Genomic DNA, 27,939 nt, shown 5'->3' with positions numbered 1-27,939 from the left:
TACGGCGAGGTGGCACCAGCTTCAATGCGCATTACTGACACCTACTGGTTGAAGTCATATGAACTGAAAAAAGAACGTTCACTCTCGTTCACTGAAAAGAGTCGTTTCTTTGAACGAATCACTTGGGAGCTAACAGTATTTGCCACTGCTTGTAAAGCATTTTGCAGCAAGTCGGAATTTAACGCGACGATGTTTACTGTTCTGTTCAGTAGTGTTTTAGCGGCTTCGCTAGCTCTTCTTTTCTATCAGAAACTGTATCACCCCTTTTACTGGGTGGATTTGAGGTATTATTTGAAACTCCGGATGTACAAAAAGTCGTTGAACGCTCGCATGAAGCAAGGAATCATCACATATTTGGACTGCTTTCTCCTTCAGACGAGAAGGAACCCGAACAAGCCCTTCATTCTCTTTGAAAATCAGAGGCTGACGTATCAAGATGTGGACAGAAGAAGTAACCAGTTTGCGAACGCGTTCAGGGAGAGTTCTTTGAAACAAGGAAGCATTGTTGCTCTGTTAATGTACAACCACCCGGATTTTGTTTGCGTATGGCTGGGACTGAGTAAACTGGGATGTGAAGTAGCGTTTCTTAACACCAACATTAAAGCTAAATCGTTGCTTCGCTGCATTGAGAGTTGTGGAGCCAAGACGCTTGTTGTGGGCAGAGGTATGTGGGCACACTCCCTTTCACCTTGTGCTCCACATTATGTTTCACCGAATCAAACAAATGATTAGGTGGACTTTTTACTTATTTTGATGGATGATTGCTCATTTTGTCTACAGGTTTGGATCATTTGGTGGAGCCCGTTTTGCCTGACCTACAGAAAGATAACATATCTGTGTGTGTGATGCATCACTCACCAATTTCTGAGGGTTTCATCAGTTTACTCGATAAAGTGGAAAATATGTCGACAGGAAACAAAAGTGGCCCACCCAACGTTAACATCATGTCCAACTTCCTCTTCATATTTACTTCTGGAACCACAGGTATTGCATATGTATTACATCACCAAAATATGTTTACTTTTAATCAGGGATGAGAATCTTTTGCGGATTTCCGTGTTTTTTTCCGTTGGGAGTATAATTTCGTGAATCGTGTAGATCCATTGACAAAATTGTTTTTATATGGGGGTGGGGGGGGGGGCTGGCAGCAGTATTGCGACAACAGCCGCCTTATTTTCATTTGCCTAATTAGCAAAAGTTTTAGCCAGTATGGCAAAAGTTTTAGAGAAAAAAGACGAAGATCGTGCCAGGGAAATAGACAAGTCGAACGGGATGAAGAACTGCTTCAGATGTGCATGGCTCGAGAGCAGCGTCATCTTACAACTCGGAACACAAAGACGCTCTTAAAGCAATGCGACAGGCGCGCTGCGGTTGCGCGATCGGACTAAATTAAGCTCCCTGCGCACTGAGGTCCACTTAAACTTTGGACAGTACATCAGGACTTTAAAAATATTTTCTAAATTTCAGCAACGGCTCTGTCACAATAATGCGACCAGCGCGGTGCAGTTGCGCGATCAGACAAAAATGCGCAAATTAAAAAATGCTTAAAAAAGGCGTTGTTTTTTTTTTAGTCTTGGAACGGATTAAATTTTTTCCATTATTTGTAATGGGAAAAATAGATTCTGAATTCGACCGATTCACTTCTCGAACCGCCTTCTTGAACGGATTGTGGTCAAAAACCAAGGTTTGACTGTATCTCATTTGCATTTAAAGAGACTGCACCAAAACGGCTTGCTCTGAGCCGCACATCAGAACAAGTACGAAAGAGTGATGGTAGCAAAACGAGAAATTCAGACAAAAGCAACACTATTCCACTTTATATAGACCACAACTAAATGAGTGAAATGTAAAACAGTAGAATTCATTAGCGTGATATGTGGGCTTTAACCATACGTTTTACACACGCAAGACAAAGGAGCGTGTTTCCAACAGTTGTCAGTGAAATAGGCATCTGTCAGTGACGGACGACGAGGTTTGTCGGCACTTGACCTAGATAGGGATGATTACATGGACGCACGAAGAAACACTTGCATCTGTCCTCACAGTCTGTCCCTTTTTTTTAACTTTCTTGTCCTTCATCTGTAAAATGGGTGTCTGTCAGCGACAGACGGACAGACCAATACGTCCCTGGGACGGAATGCCCACCTCTGCTCTATTGTGAATTAAATCATTAGAAATGAACCTGTTAAAATGTAGAAATGATGTCCCTTTCTCTGTCAGGTTTCCCAAAGGCAGCACGTGTGGGTCACCTTAAAGCCATTATGAGTATGGCATTCTTTCAGATGTGCGGCGCTACATCTGATGACATCGTCTATATCACTCTTCCTCTTTACCACATGTCTGCTTCCCTGTTAGGCATTGGAGGATGCATACAGCTTGGTAAGAACGTCTAAGAACAGTAGGCAAAGCTGAGCATCACTCTTTGACATCTTTCCTTGCATGTCTGCAAATATGTAGAATGCTTACTTCTCTGTGTGGTGTGTGATTAAGTATCTGAATGAATGAATGAATGAATGAATGAATCAATCAATCAATCAATCAATCACAACCGTTATTTAATTACCGTATTTTCCGGACTATAAGTCGCTCCGGAGTATAAGTCGCACCACCCATAAAATGCCCCAAAAGTGAAAAAAAACATATATAAGTCGCTCCGGAGTATAAGTCGCATTTTGGGGGGCAATTTATTCGACAAAATCCCACACCAAAAACAGTCATGAACGAGCAACAACAGGCTAAACGATAGCAACAACAGGCTAAACGATAGGTATGCTAACGTGACAAACACAAACAAAGAGCTGAGAACAGGCCTGATGTAACATATAGAGTGATTAAGGACAACTATTACATGAATAACATGTTTATAAAACCATTGGTGTCACTCCAATTCATTAAATCCATCGATCATTCGATACGATAGCAACAGGCTAAACGATAGGTATGCTAACGTGACAAACACAAATGAGGAGCTGAGAACGGGCCTGACGTAACATATAGAGTGATTTAGGACAACCATTACATAAATAACATGTTTATAAAACCATCGGTGTCACCCCGATTCATTAAATCCATCGATCGTTCTTTGTCAACAATGGCTGCGCGTGGCTGAGGGCGCTTGCACAATATTCCACAGGCTCATATAACGATAGATAAACTATATTTTAAATAACTATAATATAAGCAATAATATTATCAAACCATCCGTGCACTTTAAATCCATTAAATCCATCGATCAAATTCCTCGTCCTTTGTCAACATCGCCGCGCGTGCGCCCTGACGTCAGCCTCGTCTTTATTCCACAGATCTAGTATATAACTATATTGTAGCGTTAACAAAGTACAAGGATAGACGTAGGTTTGGTAAACGGCTCTTTATTCCACAAAACAAACTTCCAAGCGTGTGGCGGCGTGGACTTCCAGAGACGATAGCTCCATGGCAGAGGACCGGGCGTGCGTAAAGGTCATGTCCGAGCCCCATGCACCGTTCGCGGACAGCCACTCGACCGAGCGCCGGCTCCCGACTCAGTAGAGTAGGACCGGGCGTGCGTAAAAGCCATAATAGTTTTTCAAACCTTCTATGTCACTCCAAATCCTTAATTCCTTTAAACTCTTTGTCCTCCGTGTCACTTAGAAATGATCACCGCTAATGATGCCGGTGTTGTCCTTACGTGGGTCGCGCCGCGCGGTGCCACTGACGTCACTTGAAATAGTAATCCATTGGTACATCACGGTTCTCCAAACTTTCTTTCTGCTGCTCGATTACTGTTTTCAGCTGCATATTTTACAACTTGAAGTTTGTAACTTGCAAAATATGACTTTCTTTTTGGTGCCATTTTTCTTAAGCCCACCCAGTTGATGAGTCACGGCCAACGGTGAAATTTAAAGCGCCCTCATCCAGTTACGTCTGAAAATATATATTTTTTTAAATGTAGTTTTTTGTTTTGTTTATTTGGTTGTTTTATCAAAGACAAAGTCTGCTTTATTGTCGATTTTTTTTTCATATACCAAGACACACAAAGAGATTGAAATTACGTTCCCACTATCCCTCGGTGAGATAGTACACATATCCATACAAGCAACACAAAAAACCCAAGAAGGCATAAACAATGAATAAATAAGAGTGTTGAATGATAAATGATAAATAAACAAATAATAATAAATAATAATAATAAATATAAGAGGAGCAAACAGACAGTGGACTTGGATATGGTGCTTTAAAGTGTTAATTGCTTTATTTGATGTTTTCTCTATTTTTTATGTTTTGAATATGTTCAAGATAAAGATATAAAAGCATGTTAAGTGATCAACTATACTAAAAATAACATGGGAAGTGGTCAACTATACTTTTAAGTGATGTCTTAATGATCAAGTAAAAATTTGTGGAAAAAAAACATATATAAGTCGCTCCTGAGTATAAGTCGCCCCCCCACCCAAACTATGAAAAAAACCGCGACTTATAGTCCGGAAATTACGGTAGTAAATAAAAGGCACTGAGACCAAGGTCTTTTTCACGTGTGATCTGGCCAAGAAGGGGGCAAAAAACAATAAATGTCATAACAAGACCAAGTACAGTACAGTCAAACCTCTACATACGATTGCTTAAGCATACAAATTTTTCAACATACGATATGGAATTTGATCAAATATTTGACTCAAGATCCGAAGTAATTCCCAACATACGTCATTATGGTTAGCCCGCTAGACGGCGGCACGTCGGGATGACGTCAGTTAGCGTCCCAAGAAGGCTAACGCAAATGGTAGTATTGGTGAAAAAAGGTAAAAGGTGATGATTCCTTCATGAGACATAATATGAAGTAGTTCGCGGAACGAATTAAATTCGTATGTAGAGGTTTGACTCTATACATAAAAGAATACATTACAATTACAGTACAATTCTAGTGTCTAATCTAGTCATCAAGTGACCATGCACCTGGAATGGAGAGCAGTAACTACTATATTTACATCAGAGTATGCAATGTCGTTTTAATAGCCTGGTATTCATAATTACTGATACTACTTGTCCGACATGTGTTTGTCTTCAATTTGATCAAAGGTGCAACTTGTGTCTTGAGGAAAAAGTTCTCAGCAACTCAGTTTTGGAAGGACTGTGTCAAATATAATGTGACAGTGGTGCAGTACATAGGCGAACTCTGTCGATATCTGATCAACCATGCCGTGGTAAGATGAAATTTCATTTGTGTCATGTTGTTCTACGATAGGGATAGTTTTTCCCATTTATTTTCAGTAGTAGAATTTCACAGAAAATTGCTTTCCTTGTGATATTTTATGTGCTTCTTGTCAGGTCAGGAAAAACAATCATTCTAGATCACTAACTGAATGATTGGATTCAGATTTTATTATTCATGGTTTACCCTGAGAATTATCTATTTTATATCAATAACTTCGTTTATAGCATAGCATAGCATAGCATAGCATAACATAAGATAACATAACATAAAAACATACGTAGCATAACATAGTTTTAAAAAATTGGAAATTCCTGAGAATTCTTTTGATAAAAAGTGATTCCACAGTGAAAGATAAGAAGGCATATGATAATGAAATCAAACAAACATTCATATTCTCCTAAATGTTAAAAATAATATGATGAACATCTCAGTTTAGTTGAAAATGTGTTCCTATAAATGCAGGTTCCAGAAGAGAACAGTCACAGTGTTTGGCTTGCAGCAGGAAGCGGGCTTCGATCAGATGTGTGGAAGGAATTTGCTGAACGCTTTCATACACTCAAGGTCAGAGAAGGTTATGGTTTAACTGAGGCCAGCATTGGCTTCCTCAACTATACTGATGAGATTGGGCCGATTGGGAGAGCAAGCTACTTCAACAAGGTTAGGAATTATTCTGGTAGTAGTCGTATTATTATCATTGTATCTATTACCAGTGATTGCATAATATATCTAATCTCTAGCACAATGCTACCATATACCGTATTTTCCGGACTATAAGTCGCTCCGGAGTATAAGTCGCACCAGCCATAAAATGCCCCAAAAAGTGAAAAAAAAAACCCATATATAAGTCGCTCCGGAGTATAAGTCGCATTTTGGGGGGCAATTTATTCGACAAAATCCCACACCGAAAACAGTCATGAACGAGCAACAACAGGCTAAACGATAGCAACAACAGGCTAAACGATAGGTATGCTAATGTGACAAACACAAACAAAGAGCTGAGAACGGGCCTGACGTAACATATAGAGTGATTAAGGACAACTATTACATGAATAACATGTTTATAAAACCATCGGTGTCACTCCAATTCATTAAATCCATCGATCGTTCTTTGTCAACAATGGGTGCGCGCGGCTGAGGGTGCTTGCACTTCACAATATTCCACAGGCTCATATAACGATAAACTATATTTCAAATAACTATAATATAAGCCAATAATATTATCAAACCATCCGTGCACTTTAAATCCATTAAATCCATCGATCAAATTCCTCGTCCTTTGTCAACATCGCTGCGCGTGCGCCCTGACGTCAGCCTCGTCTTTATTCCACAGATCTAGTATATAACTATTGTAGCGTTAACAAAGTACAAGGATAGACGTGGGTTTGGTAAACGGCTCTTTATTAAACAAAACAAACTTCCAAGCGTGTGGCGGCGTGGACTTCCAGACACGAGAGCTCCATGGCATAGGACCGGGCGTGCGTAATGGCCATGTCCGAGCCCCATGCACCATTCGCGGACAGCCACTCGGCCGAGCGCCGGCCCCCGACTCAGTAGAGTAGGACCGGGCGTGCGTAAAAGCCAAAATAGTTTTTCAAACCTTCTATGTCACTCCAAATCCTTAATTCCTTCAAACTCTTTGTCCTCCGTGTCACTTAGAAATGATCACCGCTAATGATGCCGGAAGTCCTTACGTGGGTACGTTTGTCCTTTATGTAAACAACCGCCGTGCCATTGACGTCACTTGAAATAGTAATCTCTTGGTACATCACGGTGCTCCAAACCTTCTTTCTGCTAGTCGATTACTGTTTTCAGCTGCATATTTTACAACTTGAAGTATGTAACCTGCAAAATATGAGTTTCTTTTTGGTGCCATTTTTCTTAAGCCCACCCAGTTGATTTTTTTCAGATGTAGTTTTTTGTTTTGTTTATTTGGTTGTTTTATCAAAGTCTGCTTTATTGTCGATTTTTTTTTTTTTTTTTTTTTCATATACCAAGACACACAAAGAGATTGAAATTACGTTCCCACCATCCCTCGGTGAGATAGTACATATATGCATACAAGCAACACAAAAAAACCCAAGAAGACACAAACAATGAATAAATAAGAGTGTTGAATAAATGATAAATAAACAAATAATAATAAATAACAATAATAAATATAAGAGGAGCAAAAATGGAGCAAGTCTACATACAGCAGACAGTGGACTTGGATATAGAGCTTTAAAGTGTTAATAGCTTTCTTTGATGTTTTCTCTATTTTTTATGTTTTGAATATGTTCAAGATATAAAAGCATGTGAAGTGATCAACTATACTAAAAATAACATGGGAAGTGGTCAACTATACTTGTAAGTAAGTGATGTCTTAATGATCAAGTAAAAATTTGTGAAAAAAAAAACATACATAAGTCGCTCCTGAGTATAAATTGCCCCCCCCCCCCCAAACTATGAAAAAAAACGTGACTTATAGTCCGGAAATTACGGTATTTAAAAAAACTATTAATACAATGTCCTGTTTGACTAGAAATACCCATCGAAAATAATTTTGGATTTCTTTAATGTTTAGTCACTTCATAATCTGATCAGCAACATGATAAATCGAAGATTGTGATTAGTTGGATGGTTAGTTCTGAAACATTTCTGATTCTACAGTTTACAGTACCCTTTGAACTCCTGCGATATGATACACAAACATATGAACCATTCAGAACTGTGTCTGGAAGATGTGTACGAGCGCACATAGGTAATTCCATGATCTGTATGTACACCATTACAACATATATTCTCAAGTTGAAAGACGTTTTATTAGTCTGGAATCACTCTTGAGTACTGTATTTGAGCAGGTGAGGTTGGTATCCTGGTTGCCCCTGTGACGGCTATGAACCAGTTCTTGGGTTACGCTGGAAATAAGGTCCAGTCTGAAAAGAAGTTGATCAAGGATGTGTTTGTAACGGGTGATCTCTATTTTAACACCGGAGACCTCCTGCTGCAGGACCACAGAGGTTTTCTTTACTTCCGTGACCGCATTGGAGACACTTTCAGGTATCCATCAACAATATTTGTGTCAGAACACATTTTCCACATCAAATGATTTTTCATTTGTCTATCTATTTTCTAAACTGCTTAACCCCATTAAGGTCGTGAGGCGATGTGCATATTCTTAAGTGACTGGCTTTACAACATTCAGAGAAAATTATAAGGTCCCTTCAATAATGAGTTTTTTTTTTTTAGAACACATGGTCCTTTTGGGCTAAATGGGCACTATATTGGTGACCTCTGTTCTAACCACCTGGTCACCGTGGCTCCATGATTTGTCATGACTATAGTGTATTGTATTATGGGCAACATGGTAGCCATGTAGTTAGCATGTCTGCCTCACAGTCAACAGGTTCTGTTTATACTTTCTGTGTTTGTATGGCTTATGTCTGAGTGCTCTGGCTTCCTCATACATACGTATATTAAAAAACATGCTTGTTAATTGGGCACTTTAATTCGCAAGGGTGGATTCTTGTTCGTATGTGTTTTACAATTTATTTGCAACCAGCTGCTAGTCCAAAATCAACTGGAATAGGCTCCAACTTACCCTTGATCCCATTGAGGATACGGAGGAGATGTTCAACTGTTTCTTGTGCCAATGATGGTATTCACATTTTGTGTTCCAAAAATTGCTCATGAATGTTGTTAATTACCGTATTGGCCCGAATATAAGACGACCCCGATTATAAGACGACTCCCTCTTTTTCAAGACTCAAGTTTGAAAAAGACTTTTTGAACACCAAATTTAATTTTTATACAGAAAATAATTACAGTACATCTGAAACAAATGATTTTAACAATATATTCGAGAGAAAAAGCTTGTTATTTTGCCTCATTCAAATCATGCAAAAACTGTCTCACATCTTAATAACTGAACATTTAAATATGTAAACTAAAGTGCAATCAGATTTGTAAATGAATGGCTTCTGTTTTTTTGAAATGTAAATAAACCAATCTACTGTGATGAAACAACAAAATTGCAATAACTGCATTAACCATCAAAGTGAAGTCTAACTGTAGTCTTGAAACAAATCTGAATAAGGAAAACCATTGCAATGAAATAATGCAAACTGCAACCGCTATTGTTGGGGAGCCTGAGGACTGTATAGGGGGTTAGCGCGGATGGTTATGCTCTTTTCACCCCCGGGTGTCGGTCAGAACACAGGAAGGAAGACGTGGTTCAGTTTTGATTGCTTTACTGAATTATTGGCAAATAATAATAATAAATAGCCATAAATGAAATACTCTCGGCAACACACCAAACATACATAAATCATCGATCGAGATAACAAAATACATTTGCTGGCGACCGTTAGTCGCCGTACCGCTGCGTAACGGCTACTTGTACGATGCGAGGCAAACTTTAAGGAGCGCGCCGGAGCTGTCAATCAAACGGCGAGCACACGAAGCTAACCGCGATCGGACAAACGGCACAACAGTGGACAGTAGGAACAATGAAATGTATATACTCACTTTGTGTAAAGACGCACACCATCACAGCAACATACTCAGTCAATTATGAGCGTGCCAGAGCTGTCAATCAAACGGCGCGATCATGAAGCGAACCGCAATCAGACAAACGGCACAACAGTGGACAGTAGTAACAATGAAATGTATATACCGTATTTGCCGGTGTATTGGTCGACCTTTTTCGATCCAAAATCGACCGATAAAAATCGACCTCGACTTATACACCGAGTCATAAAATTTAACTTCGTATTCATCGCTTCAAATGTGATGGTAACCAAGGCCGTTTCTCATGCATCTCATTGTGCGTTGCACTTAGAAAATTTGAACCGGGCGGCGTGCGCGAGTGCGCGGCCCGCTGGAAGTTGAATGAGGCTCCGCGATCTCCTCCGCGGTGCTTATAAACAGCCGATCCGCTTGGCGGGGGCTATTTTCGGCCACTTGGCGCGTGCGCACGGCCTCCCGGATGTGCCGGGCGGGTGCGCGAGCTCGCCGGCCGCTGGAAGTCGAATGAGGCTCCGCGATCTCCTCCGCGGTGCTTATAAACAGCCGATCCGCTCGGCGGGGGCTATTTTCGGTCACTTGGCGCGTGCGCACGGCCTCCCGGATGTGCCGGGCGGGTGCGCGAGCTCGCCGGCCGCTGGAAGTCGAATGAGGCTCCGCGATCTCCTCCGCGGTGCTTATAAACAGCCGATCCGCTCGGCGGGGGCTATTTTCGGCCACTTGGCGCGTGCGCACGGCCTCCCGGATGTGCCGGGCGGGTGCGCGAGCTCGCCGGCCGCTGGAAGTTGAATGAGGCTCCGCGATCTCCTCCGCGGTGCTTATAAAGTGCCGATCCGCTCGGCTTGGAGCTATTTCCGGCCTCCCGTTGGTGCCGGGCGGCGTGCGCGAGCTCGCCGGCCGCTGGAAGTCGAATGAGGCTCCGCGATCTCCTCCGCGGTGCTTATAAACAGCCGATCCGCTCGGCTGGAGTTATTTCCGGCCACTGCGCAATACGGTAACTCATTTATTTTATTTTTTTGAAATTTTCACTTATGATCCCTCAATGAGAAATTCATTCAATTAAAGTGAAGATATTACATATAACTGTTAGAGTGGTACTCACTCTAACTTATTTTGCAAGAACCACACGGGAGACAGTGTGCCTTTTGAACATTTGCAAGTGGAGAGCTCGTTTGTCACTGTCCATACAGCGATGATCAAACGAAGGATTCTTGCAAGAGAGTATTTATTGAGAGAAAGCAGGGTGGCGGTGAGAGTGGTCAGGATGTGGGTGAACCCCTGACCTCTGGTCAACTCATAGCAGGGGGTGTTTTACAATGTTGTGTAAACAGAACAACTTAGATGGCTTCCTCTGCAGCTGGTCAATCAGTTCAAAGGATCTTAGCACTTTGTTCTACTACTTTGTTAAAGTCCCAGAGATATATGGTATATGTACAAATCGGTTTTAGTTAGCTTATGGGCTTATAAATATAAATTGACGATCGAAACAACGAAAAGGAAGCTGTTGCTCTGAAAAATTTAATTTAAATTTGCCGCGCAGACGAGTTTGACTGCACCGAGCGGCCTCCTTCTAGACTGGGGAAGAAGCCGGAAGTACGTTTCAAGTTGTTCGCGTTTAGCTTCAGTGAATGTAAACAAAAGTATGTCGAAGCGTGACGGGCGTGCGATTTAAGCAATAAAATTAAAAATGCGCCTAAAACCTAAACCAAACGCTGCAGATGTTCATTGCTTCATGCGCAGTGGTCAACTCGGCACTCTAAAGCCCCCTGAGAACTTTTTACTATGCCAACCTAACCACAGTGACGGGAGAGGCACAATTCAGAAAACGTGCTCAGCTCGTCGAGAAAATGCGATTTAAGCAATAAAATTAAAAAAGCGCAAAAAACCTAAACCAAACGTTGCGGGTGGTCATTTCTTCATGTGCCGTGGTCAACTCGGCACTCTAAAGCCCCCAAGAGCACTTTTTTCTATGCCAACCTAACAAGAGTGACGGGAGGGGCACAAATCAGAAAACGTGCTCAGCTCGTCGAGAAAATGTGATTTAAGCAATAAAATTAAAAATGCGATTCAAACCTAAACCAAACGCTGCAGATGGTCATTTCTTCGTGCGCCGTGGTCAACTCGGCGCTCTAAAGCCCCCTAGAGAACCTTTTACTATGCCAACCTAACCAGAGTGACGGGAGAGGCACATCTCAGAAAACGTGCTCTGCTCGTTGAGAAAATGCGATTTAAGCAATAAAATTAAAAAGGCTTATAAAACCTAAACCAAACGTTGCAGGTGGTCATTTCTTCATGTGCCGAGATGAACTCGGCACTCTAAAGCCCACAAGAGCACTTTTTACTATGCCAACCTAACCAGAGTGACGGGAGGGGCACAATTCAGAAAACGTGCTCAGACCAGCCCAAGTGAACTGCTAGATTCATCATATTCTGCGTCAAGAGGTTTCTGAATCGGATAAAATGATGCTAATATTGCCGCTAGAAACGTAGCTGTCGCTATCATCCGCCATGTTGTTTGGGTTTGTTGAGATCCGGATGCACAATTTGTGACGTCACAGTAATGGCGCCACCAGTGTGGCTGCGTGCGGAACCCGATTGATAAATTGGCATTTAATTTTATCTTTATTCTTAGTAATCTGTGTCCATTTTTAATTTCCAATGCGGCAAATGTGTTCTCTTTATACATTCTATCAAATTCCATTCTAATTGAAAAAAAAAGATGTCTCTGGGACTTTAAGACAGGACACGTTTGGTTAATTATTACAGGTTAAATTCCAACATAAGCATAGGATCAAACTAATCTATCAACCCTAACAATAACCATTAAAGGAGCCATATCATGCGAGATTAACTTTTTCGGGGCTTTTAGCGATGTTAAAATGCTAATTCATCACCAAAAAATACCACAAAATTTGGGTCACCAGATGCGTTGAGCCACAGAGACCTTGGCGCAAGGGATTCCAGGGTGGCAGGCGAGGTGAGGTGGGAGTCATGCGCCCATTGCAGGACGGGCGCGCGCAGATTACTGGGGACAAATAGGCAAGCGCTGGCCAAGCGCTTGGGCAAGAACAGACTTCGCGTGGAACTCACACTTCTCCGCCTTGACAAACATGGGGTTTTTGAGGAGGCGGCAGAGAAGGGACTGGACGTGGCTGTCATTTTCGGACATCGTACGTGAGAAGATGAGGATATCGGCGAGGTAAATGAACACGAAGAGGTTGATGTCTCAGAGGACGTCGTTGAGTAGTACCTGGAAGATAGCGGGCGCGTTGGTGAGGCGGAAAGGAACTACCAGATACCCGTTGTGGCCGCTTGGGGTGTTGAAAGCCGTCTTCCACTCGTCCGCCTCTCTGATGTGGACGAGGTGATAGGCGTTCCTTAAATCCAGCTTCGTGAAATATGTGGCGCCTTTGAGAAGCTCAAATGCCAAGTACAAGTGAGGCAAGGGGTACCGATTCTTTACGGTGATGTCATTAAGGCCGGGGTAGTCCATGCAGGGAGGAAGCGTGCTGTCCTTCTTTTCAATGAAGAAGAACCCGGCTCCCACTGGAGAGGAGGCGGGTCAGATGATCCTGGCCACCAGGGAGTCCTTGATGTAAGCCTCCATTGCTTGCCTCTCGGGGACCAACAGAGAGTACAGACGGCGCCTTGGGGAGGTGGCGCCTGGCAGGAGGTCTATTGAGCAGTTGTAAGGATGATGAGGTGGCAGAGAGGTGGTCTTGGCTTTGCTGAACACCACCGAGGTCATGGTAGCAAGATGAAACACCGGAGAGATCGTGGGCAGACTGGTGGAGCGGGAACCCGTTACGATGATGGCTCCTTTCAGGCAGTTTATATGGCACTCGGAGCTCCACTCCCGCACAACCCCGATCTCCCAGTCGATGTGGGATTGTGTTGCCGCAACCAGGAATGACCAAGGATGAGGGGTTGAACTGATAACAGGTGAACCTGGACGGTTTCTTGATGATTACTGGACAAGAGCATCATCACTGGAGAGGTGATGTGTACCTATGATGCGTCAGGTCGAGTGCTCATGCAGGAATGGGTTCAGGGAGAGACAGATCACCGATTCGCAGCTTCCAAGTGAGGTTGATGTCCAAAATTTTGGCCTCTGCTCAGGAGTCCACCAATGCGGACAGATCGTGAACTTCTTTATTGATCAGCAGACGAGCTGGCATTAAGGTTTTGCAGCCGGTGGGACCGTGGTCGAACTCACGCGGCTCTCCCCGACCCCACTTCACTTAAGCTCCTTTCTTTTCTTGGACCCCCAGCTGTTTGCTGCCCCTCGCCTCCACAATTAAGGCAGAGGCTGGCGAGCAGTCGCTGCTGGCGCTCCTGAGGAGGGAGGGAAGCCCGACTGATTTCCATCAGCTCTGCTCTGTCCGGCCCATCTGCTCGGAGAAGACCTTGAACGGTCCGGTCACCTAGCCTATGGATTCGGTCCCGAACCCACGTAGAGTGACGTTGACCCTGTCCCTTTCACTGCCCCTGGTTACAGCGATCGATGTGCGTCGTCAGCTCCACAGCTTTGTCTAGTATGAAACAAGCTCGATAGTCATTCAGACTCTCAAAAAAAATATCAACTACAAATTCTGACTGACAGCAATGCGGAAGTTCAGGGCATGTTCCACCAGGGGGGGTGGATCCGAAGCAGCTTCCGCGATGCCTCGGTGACGGAGGAGCTCATATCAAAGACTTTGGTCATTTCCCGAGTGAATGCCTCGAAGGAAGCACAGGTGGGCGCTTTGGCGATCTAACTTGGCCATTCCACATAGGAAGGCCTTACTTGTGAGCTGCGTGATGGTAAATCCCACCTTGGCTCCCTCCGAGGCAAATGTCTGAGGCTGGAGCGCAAACTGAATCCATCAACTTAAAGGAAATGGCCGGACTCGGTACTGGTTGGCGTCAAATCGCTCCGGATTTTCCACCTCAGATTCCGGGAAGCCCTCCATGGAGAAAGTGGGCTGACGCAGCTGACAGATGAGCAGCGGAGCGGACGCGGTGGCTTCGCCAACTTGCAACAACAACAGTGAAAACAGTGCACGCTGGTTATGATTTGGTCAGTTTGTTCCGTGACAAGAGCAGACGGGCAGGACGACCAAATGCGACACACTGTTTATTGGAGAAATGAGGGGATCGGGCATGGAGTTCAAGGAGTGAGACAGAGTCGTGGTCAGTGATCGGGCGTTCAGTCAGGGCTGGCAGAGTTCAGGCTTGGTTGTTGGACAGGCGCTTGGTCAGGGCATTCGGGCTTGATCCGTCAGTACACGGAAACAGGTCGGCAACTGGGAGGCAACGAGAGCAACAAGGCACAGAGCAAGAGCACGGACAGGTAGCATACTGGGACGAACTGACAAAGGAGTGACTGATGTGTGGTGTTTAAATAAAAACTGGTTGATGAGCAGGAACAGGTGTGGGTGATTGACTTAATGGAAGGGGCGTGGCTGTGAATGGTATCCATGGTGATTGAGTGACAGAGTACCGGCTGGTGACGGGTAGCACGGCATGTATATGTACCATAAATTTCGGGCTATAAGCCGCACCGGACTGTAAGCTGCACCAGCTAAAATTCGGGATTTTTTTTAGTTTTATACTTACGTATATAAGCCGCACCGGACTATAAGCCACACGTGCGCAAGTTATTTACAAAGAAAGACAGTACACAGAAAGCCTTTTTAAAGTTTTAATCACATTAACATTTTGTTGTAAACACGGAAGTAGCAGCACTAGCTGCGCTAAAGTTTTAATAGCGTTAACATTTCATTGTAAACATGGAAGTAACAGCAATAGCTGGGTTAAAGTTTTAATAACATTAACATTTTGTTGTAAACACGGAAGTAACAGCACTTACTAGGTGGGTAAAAAAAATACATACCAGTCAACAAAGTTACTGAGAACCGTCTTTGTCTTCCTCCTGTCGCCTGAAACCAGCAAAATCTTCCTCCTCAGTGTCCGATTGGAATAGCGCCAGATGTACGTCACAACACTCTTTCTCATTCTCTCTTTCCTTGTCGCTTTCATCTTCACTCTCGTCCTGAGGCAAATTCACTCCTGAGCTTGTGTTCTGCTCTCCGTCACGCAGCAGACCGGCTATTCGAAACCAGTTGGTGATGGTGGATTTTTTCACACTGCTCCACGCTGTCACCACTGGGAGACTTGTGCGAAAGTTGCTCTTTGCATCCGTCCAATTTTTGTAAACGATATCTCGCCGCTGGTCATCCTAGCCTCCCATTCAAGTCGGAGGGCCACTTAAAATCGATTCATTTATTCCAAGTTTACGTGCAACCGCTCTGTTCCCTTCTTTATCAGCCAGCTCCATGGCTTTTAACTTGAAAGCTGCATCATACACACGCCTCCCAGTGTCATCCATCATTGGGCTCTGTTTACGCTAAATTTCCTCGTGCACAACGCGCCACTACTGTCTTCCTCGACGCATATATTCCACCTCTCTCAGTCTTACCTGAGAGCCCCCCCGATGGTCGTTAGGGTTGCACGTAAAGTCGCCGCATGTTCCTGTAAGGTTTTTAATGTTTAATTACCATTTGTAGAAAAATACATACAAAGATGATTGTCAGGAAAGAGAAGATTATTTAGGGACGCCTAACTCTTATTAACATAACAGCACAACAGCGGTCCACAGCCTTTTATGAGTGTGGAAATGTATTAGTCATGAGAAAAATCACGGGAAAAAACCTATATAAGCCGCACCGGACTATAAGCCGCAGGGTTCAAAATTTGAGAAAAAAGTAGCGGCTTAGAGTCCGAAGCTTACGGTATGTTTGTTTGTATGTGTGTGTGTGCGTGTGTGCGCGTGTGTGTGTGCATGTGTGCGTGCGTGCGTATCCATCCATCCATTTTCTATACCGGTTGTCCCCACAGGGGTCGTGGGGGTGCTGGAGCCTATTCCAGCAGTCATCGGACAGTAGACGGGGGACACCCTGAACCGGTTGCAAGCCAATCGCAGGGCACACAAAATCGAACAACCATCCGCACTCGCACTCACTGCTAGGGGCAATTTAGAGTGCTCAATCAGTTTACCATGCATGTTTTTGGGATGTGGGAGGAAACCAGAGTGCCTGGAGAAAACCCACGCGGGTATGGGGAGAACATGCAAACTCCACACAGAGCGGTGGAATCAAACCCGCACCCTCCTAACTGTGAGGAGGACGTGCTAACCAGTCCTCCACCGTGCTGCCTGTGTGCGCGCGTGTGTGTGTGTGTGTGTGTGTGTGTGTGTGTGTGTGTGCGCGCGCGTGTGTGTGTGTGTGTGTGTGTAACATATGTAACATATACACCATGTTCCAGCTGAAGAACAAGTTCAAGACATCCTGGAAACATCCTCGCTCCAAACGCTGGTATCTCCTGGATTACATCATTGAGCTGCTGACAGGAAGGAGGTGCGAATCACCAGAGCCATGTGTGGAGCTGACTGCTGGACAGATCACCGTCTAATCAGAGCCAAACTCATCCTGGAACTCCGTCCTCCTCTCAGGAAAACACCACCCTGCAGGCGGCTCGACTGTGATGCACTGAAGTCCACGCGCTCAGTCAACCTGCTCAGGGAACACATTGCTCTACAACTGTCTAAGATCCCTGAAACACCAACTAATGTCAGCATCAGCGCTACCTGGAGCACCCTTTGCACTGCCATTCACCAGGCGGCTGTAGAATCCATAGGGTACACCAGACGGAGACACCAAGACTGGTTCGACAACAGTGCACCTGGTATCCACAACCTACTTCAGGCAAAACACAAGGCCCTTGCAGCTCACCTTTCCAACCCCCAATCCAGCTCGCTGAAAGCCAGCGACAATGACATCCGGGCTGAAACCCAGCGCACCCTCAGAGCCATGGAGAACGATTGGTGGGTCAAGAAAGCCAGCGAGATACAGCATCACGCGGATACTAACAACTCCCATGCTTTCTACAATGCCATCAAGTCTGTCTATGGCCCACAGAGAAAGAACATAGCCCCGGTCAGATCAGCAGATGGTACCATCCTGTACAAGGACAAACAACAGATCCTTGACAGATGTGCTGAGCATTTCAAAACCCTGCTGAACACCTCATACCCAACCCGCTTGGACACACTTGCTGACCTCCCCTGCCTGCCACCCGTCATTGATCTGGCCAAAGCAGAGGCTCTAGAAGCAGCGGCTAGCATCAACAATGGTAATGAGTGAGGTAGCAGAAAGATTCAACTCGATGAGAATCCCTTTAACCCACTGGAATGGACCAGAGTATATGTTGCTCAGCAGTCCAAGGAGCATTCAACCGCCGCGCAGGAAGAATACGCTCCTACCGAAACTGACCCGCTAAACATATTATCCAACCTGCCTCCGGACCTTCTCACTCAGGATGACACTAACCAGCTATACACAGAGCCCCCAGCACCGCCACGTGTACTCTCCCAGGATGAGCCTGTTCAGCTACGTACTCAGCTAACCTTGGCATCACAACCATTTTCTCAAGACGAGCCTGGACAGCAACAGAGCCAACAATGGCACCACATCCACACTCTCACGACGAGGCAAGATGGCTACACGTAGAGTCTGCATCAGCACCTTATCTTCCCCCGCAAGGTGACGATTCATATCTACGTGCAGATACTGTGCCAGGTAACTCTATTACAGCTCCACGGCCCATATCAGAGAATGGTCCGGCCGATGCCAACCTCGGAACTCCCTCCCCGACCACCTAAGAGCACCCCAATCCACTGACTCTTTCAAAACCGGACGTAAAACTCACCTCTTTACTCTAGCATTTCCGTAATCCTGTTCTTACATCCTGGTTGTCGTCCAGTTGTTTTATACTTGTCCTTGCTTTGTTTTCTTGTTTTTACTTGCCCTGTAGCACTTTGAGATTCCTCCAAATGTAAAGTGCCTTATAAATATAATTTATTATTATTATTATTACCTATACACCGGCGAACAGACTGCCAGCTCATTGGCCACAACAACATGCCCCTATCACATCTCTTATCCCAAGAGATACACAGGGACATCAGGGCACATATACAGCTACACCCAGATACCGGGGTCCATCACGTCCTACCGTGCCCAACTACACACCCCAAAGCAACCAGCACGACCAATCTGGTATCAACGACGCGAGCTGGTCACTACAAGTATGACTCAATTCAACGACAAGCCTGCAAGCTACAGAGTTTGGCGACTGTCCTTTCAAAACGCAGTGAGAGGACTCAATCTCACTCCCAGCGAGGAGATGGATCTACTGGTCAAGTGGCTCGGGAAAGAGTCGGGAGAGCATGCAGAGCGTATCAGGGATGTCAATGCCAATCACCCCCAACAAGGGCTCCATATGACATGGGACAGACTGGACGCATGCTGCAGAGCCCCTGAAGTAGTCGATGAGGCTCTCTTCCAACCCATCAACAATTTCCCAAAAATCACCAACAAAGACTGTGCAAAGCTGCATGAGCTCAGTGACCTCTTGATAGAATTAAGAGAAGCCAAGGCAGACGGAACCCTTCCAGGCCTTCAGTACCTAGGCACAGCCAGAGGAATAAGTCCCCTGGTTCAAAGGCTGCCCTTTTGCCTGCAAGAGAAGTCGCGGACTATCGAATTCAGCTACAAACAATGTTACGGAATTTCATTCCTCCCCTTTAGAATTTTCATGGACTTCATCTTCCATCAGGCTAAAATCATGAATGACCCGAGCTTCAAGGCCATTAGCCAAACGGACATTCCTGACCCAAGCAAGAACGCGAAAATGCACAGACAAAGGGAGATCTCAGTCCACAAGACGGACGTCGGTGCTGCGGAGCGCAGCGCTGGAGCCGAGAGCCCCGATCGCCAGTGCCCCATTCACAAAAAGCCCCACCTGTTACGGAAATGTCGGGTTTTCCGGTAGAAACCCATAGAGGAGAGCGTTCCTGAAAGAGCACAGAATCTGCTTTAAATGTTGCACTTCTACTAAGCACGTGGCCCAGGACTGCAAGTATACAGCCACATTTATTGAATGCAGGAGTGGGAAACATAACTCTGCACTTCACCCTGGACCAGTATCGCAGACCAAGGAGCCAGCCCCCACTACAGAGCATGGCGGGGAGCTAGCTCCTACAGCTCCTTCGGAGGTCACAAGCAATTGCAATTGTCTGCGGTGGCGATCAGAGCGACAGATCATGTTCTAAAATCTGCCTTGTCAGGGTCTACCCTGTCAACAATCGTGAGAAAGTGACAAAGGTCTACGCAATCATCGATGAACACAGCAACAGATCCTTGGCTCGTTCCGAGTTGTTCGACACCTTCAATGTCCAAAGACCCCCTTCTCCATACTCTCTCTGCACATGCTCTGGAGTGACAGAAACTATGGGGAGAAGAGCTCCGGGCTACGAAATCAAATCCATGGACGGCAAAGTTAGGCTTCTCCGACCAAGTCTTGTAGAATGCAACGACATCCCAAACAACAGCTCCGAGATACCAACTCCGAATGCTGCATCCAACCACCCTCACCTGAAATCAATCGCTCATCTCATCCCAGAACTTGAACAGAGCACTCCCATAATGCTTCTCCTTGGGCGAGACATCATCACAGCCCATAAAGTCCGCAAGCAGGTGAACGGTCCAAGAGATGCTACATTCGCCCAGAAACTCGACCTTGGATGGGTGATTGTCGGAAATGTGTGTTTGGGAGGGGTTCACAAGCCTGACACCATAAACGCCCTGTATACCAAGACTATAGAGCAGAAACGCCCCTCCATCTTCGAACCCTGCCCGAATGTCTTTCAGGTGAAAGAGAGGTAGTGTCAATTCCAAGGCACCGATCATCCTCAGCTACAGTCAACAGAGAAACTTACCGGCAATGGAGAAACCGACCAGCTGGGTTCTACAGTGTTTCAACAAACAAAGGATGATAATAAGGTGGCTCCCTCCATTGACAACCTCTCGATCCTGAACATCATGGAAAGGAACTTAAAGAAAGACAAAGATAATAGCTGGGTGGCCCCGCTTCATTTAAGTCACCAAGGCGTCGCCTCCCTAACAACAAATTCCAGGCCACAAATCGACTTTCATCACTGAGACGGAGTCTTGAAAGGAAACCAGCGATGAAACAGCATTTCCTCACCGTCATGGAGAAGGCCTTTCAGAACAAACATGCAGAAGTCGCCCCTCCTCTGAAGGAGGGCGAAGAGCGTTGGTACTTGCCAACCTTGGGCGATTATCATCCAAAAAAGCCCGGCAACATCCGTGTGGTGTTTGACTCAAGCGCCCAGCACGGAGGAGTCTCACTGAATAATGTTCTGCTGACCTTAACAATACCCTGCTCGGGCTACTTCTCAGGTTCCGGAAGGAGGCTGTGGCAGTGACAGCGGACATCGAACACATTTTCCACTGTTTCCTCGCTAGGGAAGAGGACCGCAACTTCCTGAGATTCCTGTGGTTCCGGGACAACGACCCATCCAAAAACATTATCGAGTACTGCATGAGGGTCCACGTATTCGGGAATAGTCCCTCCCCTGCGGTAGCCATCTACTGCTTCCGGCAGAGCACAGAGAACGGGGACCCCGACGTCAAACAGTTTGTCAAACGGGACTTTTATGTGGATGATGGCTTGAAGTCGTTCCCTACAGTGGAAGTAGCAGTGGACCTGCTCAAGAGAACGCAATACACTCTATCAGAATCAAACTTGCGACTGCATAAAATTGCCTCAACCAATAGAGAAGTAATAGAGGCCTTCCAAGCCCAAGACCACGCTGCAGACTTCAAAGACCTAGATCTCGGTTCCAATGCGCTTCCCATGCAGCGCAGCTTGGGCCTCAACTGTGACCTAATGTCCGACACCTTCACCTTCAAGTTAGGCAACGAAGAGAAACCCTTCACCCGCCGAGGCATCCTATCTACCGTGAACAGCATTTACGATCCTCCTGGGTTCATCGCCCCAGTCACCATCCAAGGCAAAGACATTCTCAGAGAACTAACAAAGGATCATAGCGACTGGGACTCCCCTCTCCCACAAGAGATGGAAGAGACGTGGATCACATGGCGGTCTTCTTTGGACGACCTTGGCACCCTCCAGATACCTCGGACCTATGCAGAGATCTCTCTCTCAGCAATGTCATGCAGAGAGTTGCTATGCGTCTTTTGCGACGCCTCAACAAAAGCAAGCAGTGCTGTAGCCTATCTTAGGCTAACAGATGCAGAGGACACCATCCACGTGGGCTTTGTTATGGGTAAGGCTAAGCTGACTCCCATCCCCGAGCACACAGTACCAAGACTCGAGCTCCGTGCAGCGGTTCTTGCAGTGGAACTTGCTAAACTCATCTCCTCAGAGATCGACATGCAACTAGACAAGACTATCTTATACAGCGACACAACCGTTCTCACCCAGAAGGTGAATGTACTTTCAGTCCCAGTCGGTGACTGTATCAAAGACCTTCACAAGTCCCAGAGGCACCAAGTCCAACATCTGGCCCAAACGTTCTGGGATAGATGGAAGAAGCAATACCTCGCATCACTTCAGCCGCGACAGAAGTGGCAGGCTCCAGCCCCAGACATCCAGCCTGGGAGCATTGTCCTTCTCAAAGACAATCAGCTCGTGAGAAAAGAGTGGCCTCTGGGACTGATTACTCAGGTCTTCCCCAGCAACGATGGCATGGTACGTAAAGTCGAGGTCAAGGTCTCTAAGACGGGCGGGACAAAACCGTACCAGCGTCCCGTCTCCAAGATGGTCCTCCTTCTTGCCCCTGATTAGAAACATTTCACCCAGTAAGAACCTTAAGACCTTTAAGGTTGTGTCATGTCTTTGTAGTCTGTGATCTTTGAAGTCTGTGATCGTTATTAAGATAGAGTAGGTCACATGACTAGAATCAGGAAGTAAGAGCATGTTTCAGCACAGTGTTGAAAGAGAACGCTGCTTGTTCTATTCTCTCCTGCTGTTCGGCAAAACTACTACCTACATTTTGTGTTATACAAGGCATCGTTGTTTCACCTTTCCCTTGTTATTAAACCTGGAGTCAACCTTCAACCTGGCCTTCAGAGTCTTGTTGAGTGAAAGTGGTTGAGCTTACTGTCTTCGATATTCAACATATTTGGACGGCAGGATAATAACAATCTTTAAGCGCAAAGGTGACAAAGCAGACTGTGGGAACAGCAGAGGCATTTCCCTCTTATCAGTGGCCGGGAAGGTGCTAGCACGGATCATACTACCCCGCCGAGCATCCCATGTCAGTGAAAACATCCTGCCTGAATCCCAGTGCGGCTTCAGGTGTGAGCGAGGCACTTTTGACATGATTTTTATTGCTAGACAGGTACAGGAGAAATGCAGAGAACACCGCAAAGACCTGTACCTAGCTTTCATTGATCTGTCCAAGGCCTTTGACACAGTCAACCGGGAACTGTTGTGGGAAGTGCTGGGGAAGCTGGGAGTTCCACCCAAGTTCAGAAACCTCCTGCATCAGTTCCACGACAGGATGCAAGCCTGCGTGCACGTTGGTGGCCAACAATCCACATTCTTCAGTGTGGATGGGGGGGTCAAGCAAGGGTGTGTTCTAGCACTAACCATCTTCAACATTTTCCTCTCTACCGTCACCCTCCTCTCTCATAAACTACTTGAGCCCGCCGATGGGGTACACATACAGTACAGATTGGATGGCAACCTATTCAATATTCAGCAAGCCGTCACCAAAACCACCACCCAACACATCCTGGAGCTACAGTATGCAGACGACTGTGCTGTCCTCGCCCACTCACCACAGTCCCTACACGTGTGCTAAATGTGGTCGCCTCCTTGTACAGCGCCATTGGTTCTTCAAATTAATATCAAGAAAACACAGATAGTTGTGCAAGAGTCCACCCCCCAAACCTGCGCGCCCACCTTCACTCTCGATGGTCATCCCCTTGCCATCATCCCACACTTCACCTACCTAGGCAGTATTCTGTCCTCCTGCAACATCGACGGCGACATTCAGGTCCGCATCAGCCTTGCCTCCGCTGCCTTTGGCAGGCTCAGCTCCAGGGTCTTCCAGAATAGGAGTCTTACTATCGCCACCAAAGCAGCTGTGTATAAGGCAGTATGTCTGTCTAGACTGCTATATGGCTCTGAAACCTGGACATCCTACCAGAGGCACATACGAACCCTAGAGGCCTTCCACATCCGCTGCCTGCAAAGGATCCTGCGTGTGTCTTGGGAAGACAGGGTGCCCTATGTTGAGATCTTCGACCGGACCCACACACTCAGCATTGTCCTGCTCCTTGCGCAGAAACAGCTACGTTGGGTAGGTCATGTGATCCGTATGCCTACCGACCGCCTCCCTCGGCAGATCCTCTATGGCCAGCTTTTGGGTGGTCAGAGATCTGCAGGGGGCCAGAAAAAGCGCTACAAGGATCACCTCAAAACCCTCCTGAAGAAGTGTGACATTACACCTACAGCACTCGAGTCCCTGGCTGCTGTTTGCCACACCTGGAGTTCTACCTACCACCAAGGTATTACTCACCTTCAGGAGCAGGCCACAGAGAGGAGGATACAACGCCGTGCACAGAGGCATCAGCATGCTGCAGGGCCAACGCCCTCCAGTACCACTTACCCCAGTCACTCATGTGGCAAGACCTGTGGATCACGCATCGGCCTGGCTATGCACTGCCGCAAAACACCCCAATAACTGTCCATACTTTTAATCTGGAGCAACGTCATCATTGAAATTGATGGACTGCCCAAGAGCGAGAGAGCGTGTGTGTGTGTGTGTGTGTGTGTGTGTGTGAGTGTGTGCGTGCGCGTGCGTGCGTGCGTACCATAATTTTCGGACTATAAGTCACGTTTTTTTTCATAGTTTGGGTGGGGGGGGCGACTTATACTCAGGAGCGACTTATATATGTTTTTTTCCCCACAAATTTTTACTTGATCATTAAGACATCACTTAAAAGTATAGTTGACCACTTCCCATGTTATTTTTAGTATAGTTGATCACTTAACATGCTTTTATATCTTTATCTTGAACATTTTCAAAACATAAAAAATAGAGAAAACATCAAATAAAGCAATTAACACTTTAAAGCACCATATCCAAGTCCACTGTCTGTTTGCTCCTCTTATATCTATTATTATTATTTATTATTATTTGTTTATTTATCATTTATTAAACACTCTTATTTATTCATTGTTTATGGCTTCTTGTTTTTTTTTGTGTTGCTTGTATGCATATGTGTACTATCTCACCGAGGGATAGTGGGAACGTAATTTCAATCTCTTTGTGTGTCTTGGTATATGAAAAAAAAAATCGACAATAAATCAGACTTTGTCTTTGATAAAACAAGACAAGTTACAAATTTCAAGTTGTAAAATATGCAGCTGAAAACAGTAATCGAGCAGCAGAAAGAAAGTTTGGAGAACCGTGATGTACCAATGGATTACTATTTCAAGTGACGTCAGTGGCACCGCGCGGCGCGACCCACGTAAGGACTACCGGCATCATTAGCGGTGATCATTTCTAAGTGACACGGAGGAAAAAGAGTTTAAAGGAATTAAGGATTTGGAGTGACATAGAAGGTTTGAAAAACTATTATGGCTTTTACGCACGCCCAGTCCTACTCTACTGAGTCGGGGGCCGGCGCTCGGCCAAGTGGCTGTCCGCGAACGGTGCATGGGGCTCGGACATGGCCATTACGCATGCCCGGTCCTATGCCATGGAGCTCTCGTGTCTGGAAGTCCACGCCGCCATACGCTTGGAAGTTTGTTTTGTTTAATAAAGAGCCGTTTACCAAACCCACGTCTATCCTTGTACTTTGTTAACGCTACAGTATAGTTATATACTAGATCTGTGGAATAAAGACGAGGCTGACGTCAGGGCGCACGCGCGGCGATGTTGACAAAGGACGAGGAATTTGATCGATGGATTTAATGGATTTAAAGTGCACGGATGGTTTGATAATATTATTGCTTATATTATAGTTATTTAAAATATAGTTTATCTATCGTTATATGAGCCTGTGGAATATTGTGCAAGCGCCCTCAGCCACGCGCAGCCATTGTTGACAAAGAACGATCGATGGATTTAATGAATCGGGGTGACACCGATGGTTTTATAAACATGTTATTTATGTAATGGTTGTCCTAAATCACTCTATATGTTACGTCAGGCCCGTTCTCAGCTCCTCATTTGTGTTTGTCACGTTAGCATACCTATCGTTTAGCCTGTTGCTATCGTATCGAATGATCAATGGATTTAATGAATTGGAGTGACACCGATGGTTTTATAAACATGTTATTCATGTAATAGTTGTCCTTAATCACTCTATATGTTACATCAGGCCCGTTCTCAGCTCTTTGTTTGTGTTTGTCACGTTAGCATACCTATCGTTTAGCCTGTTGTTGCTATCGTTTAGCCTGTTGTTGCTCGTTCATGACTGTTTTTGGTGTGGGATTTTGTCGAATAAATTGCCCCCTAAAATGCGACTTATACTCCGGAGCGACTTATATATGTTTTTTTTTCACTTTTTGGGGCATTTTATGGCTGGTGCGACTTATACTCCGGAGCGACTTATAGTCCGGAAAATACGGTACATGCCTATAGTTATAGCTATTACCACCAAAAATGGCCTCAGCAATATATCCAAAGGGTTCGGCCCAAAAAGTAGATCGCTGAGCAGTACTTCCTTAAAATTAGTAATAATAAAATAATGATAATAATGTAAAAATACTTATTAAGACGAATAATAATAACTAAGACTAATAATAATAACAGTTATAGTTAGCAATTTGATTGTTATGTATATTGTGAGACTCAATAAAAAGAAAAAAAGCATCATCTAAATGTTTTTTGCAGGTGGAAAGGTGAAAATGTGTCCACTATAGAGGTGTCTGAGGTTTTATGTCTTCTGGATTTTATTCAAGAGGCTAATGTTTATGGAGTCACTGTACCAGGTTTGTAATATTGTTGTTCATTGCTGCACTTGCATGTGATACTGTGTGCAATGAGCATGAGAGCAAGATCTTGTGATAAAATGTTCAATTTAATTGCTTTGTGGAAAATTGTTTTAAATATCCATCCACATATCCATCCTATTTCTTATACCTACAGTAACTACGTCAGCATTAGCCAAGATTGATAATGACACTTATCAATAAGACCTGCAGAAGCTTGATAATAACCCTAATCATTTGAATCAGTTGTGGTAAGGAGGGAAACTTGTAAACCAGGCAGGACAGCAGCTCTCTAAGACTGGAGTATCCAACTCCTGGCCTACACTCAAGAAACAGTTTGTCAGGAATGAGGGCAGGACGACCAAGTATAACACGAACTTAGTAGCCCTTAGTACCCGGAGAAAACCCATGCAGGCACAGGGAGAACATGCAAATGCCACACAGAGAGGGCCGGAGGTGGACCTATTATTATTATTATTATTATTATTATTATTATTGCATTGTTGTTGACCTAACTGTAATTAAAGTCTACCTATATATACTTGCGTGAATCAAATCCTTAGTGTTAGCTTTCCATTTCCTTTTTGCATAACTAGTGAAACATGTTTGCTTGTGTTGTGATATTCATCGCAGGATATGAAGGTCGAGCTGGCATGGCTGCTATTGTATTAAAACATGAGCACAAATTGCATGGTCCAAAACTCTACTACCACCTGGTTGAAACTCTACCTGCATATGCCTGGCCTTGGTTTCTCAGAATACAGGTACTGTATGTCATCTTGTTAACCGAAGTTTGTATTCTTACACATTTTTACACGCTCAATTTGTGTTTTCAGCCCTCTTTGGATGTCACTGAGACTTTTAAGCAGCAGAAGGTAAAGCTGGTCCAGGAAGGATTTAACCCAAAAATCACAAAGGATCACATGTATTTCTTAGATATCACTCAGAAGGATTATCTTCTCCTCAATGTATCTCTATATGAGGATATTGTGGATGGAAAAATCAAACTATAGTATCTGAAATAATTCTCTGACAAGTAATAAGTGTCACATTAGAGCAATAGAAATGAATAAGTTATAAACAGGTATTTAGCAATGCATCATTTTTGGCAATAACAATAATAATGTATATGGCATTTTAAAAAAAGAAACAATCAAAAATTAAAATATTAAAATAAATTCTAAATTGAGGAATTATGGCACAAAAGTTGCCCGCACGCCAGCAGAAGGCAGGGAGTGCCCATACAATTGCAGTACGTACACTTGTACCTTGTTATAAAGAAGTTTTTATAATAAGAGTTCTAAAAACATATTTTCAGTATTGTACCTTATCATTTTTTTATAGTAATAAAAGAGTTCATATTTACAGTA

General features: G+C 44.7%; 1 protein-coding gene across 1 annotated transcript; it reads left to right on the top strand.

Annotated features, from left to right (window-relative positions):
* The first annotated feature begins 107 nt into the window (after positions 1-107).
* On the top strand, positions 108-27,939 carry LOC148390091 (long-chain fatty acid transport protein 6). The gene is made up of 10 exons (XM_088391147.1): positions 108-664; positions 781-984; positions 2,221-2,379; positions 5,053-5,177; positions 5,651-5,845; positions 7,838-7,928; positions 8,029-8,227; positions 26,472-26,569; positions 27,203-27,333; positions 27,406-27,939. The coding sequence occupies exons 1-10, from the start codon at positions 190-192 to the stop codon at positions 27,580-27,582; spliced, it is 1,854 nt and encodes a 617-aa protein (XP_088247273.1). The 5' UTR covers positions 108-189; the 3' UTR covers positions 27,583-27,939.

Source organism: Syngnathus floridae, chromosome 12 (assembly GCF_059516105.1).
Source record: "Syngnathus floridae isolate MCC-2025c chromosome 12, RoL_Sflo_1.0, whole genome shotgun sequence".
Classification (NCBI taxonomy): Eukaryota; Metazoa; Chordata; class Actinopteri; order Syngnathiformes; family Syngnathidae; genus Syngnathus; species Syngnathus floridae.
The sequence above is the reverse complement of the archived record's forward strand: the minus strand, read 5'-3'. Positions and strand labels throughout refer to the sequence as shown.

Excerpts from the sequence above, each read along its gene's own strand:
- LOC148390091 (XM_088391147.1), top strand. The coding sequence starts at position 190 with ATGTTTACTGTTCTGTTCAGTAGTGTTTTAGCGGCTTCGCTAGCTCTT. Across the intron at positions 5,178-5,650 it reads ATCTGATCAACCATGCCGTG|GTTCCAGAAGAGAACAGTCA; the intron begins GTAAGATGAAAT and ends CTATAAATGCAG. Across the intron at positions 5,846-7,837 it reads GAGCAAGCTACTTCAACAAG|TTTACAGTACCCTTTGAACT; the intron begins GTTAGGAATTAT and ends CTGATTCTACAG.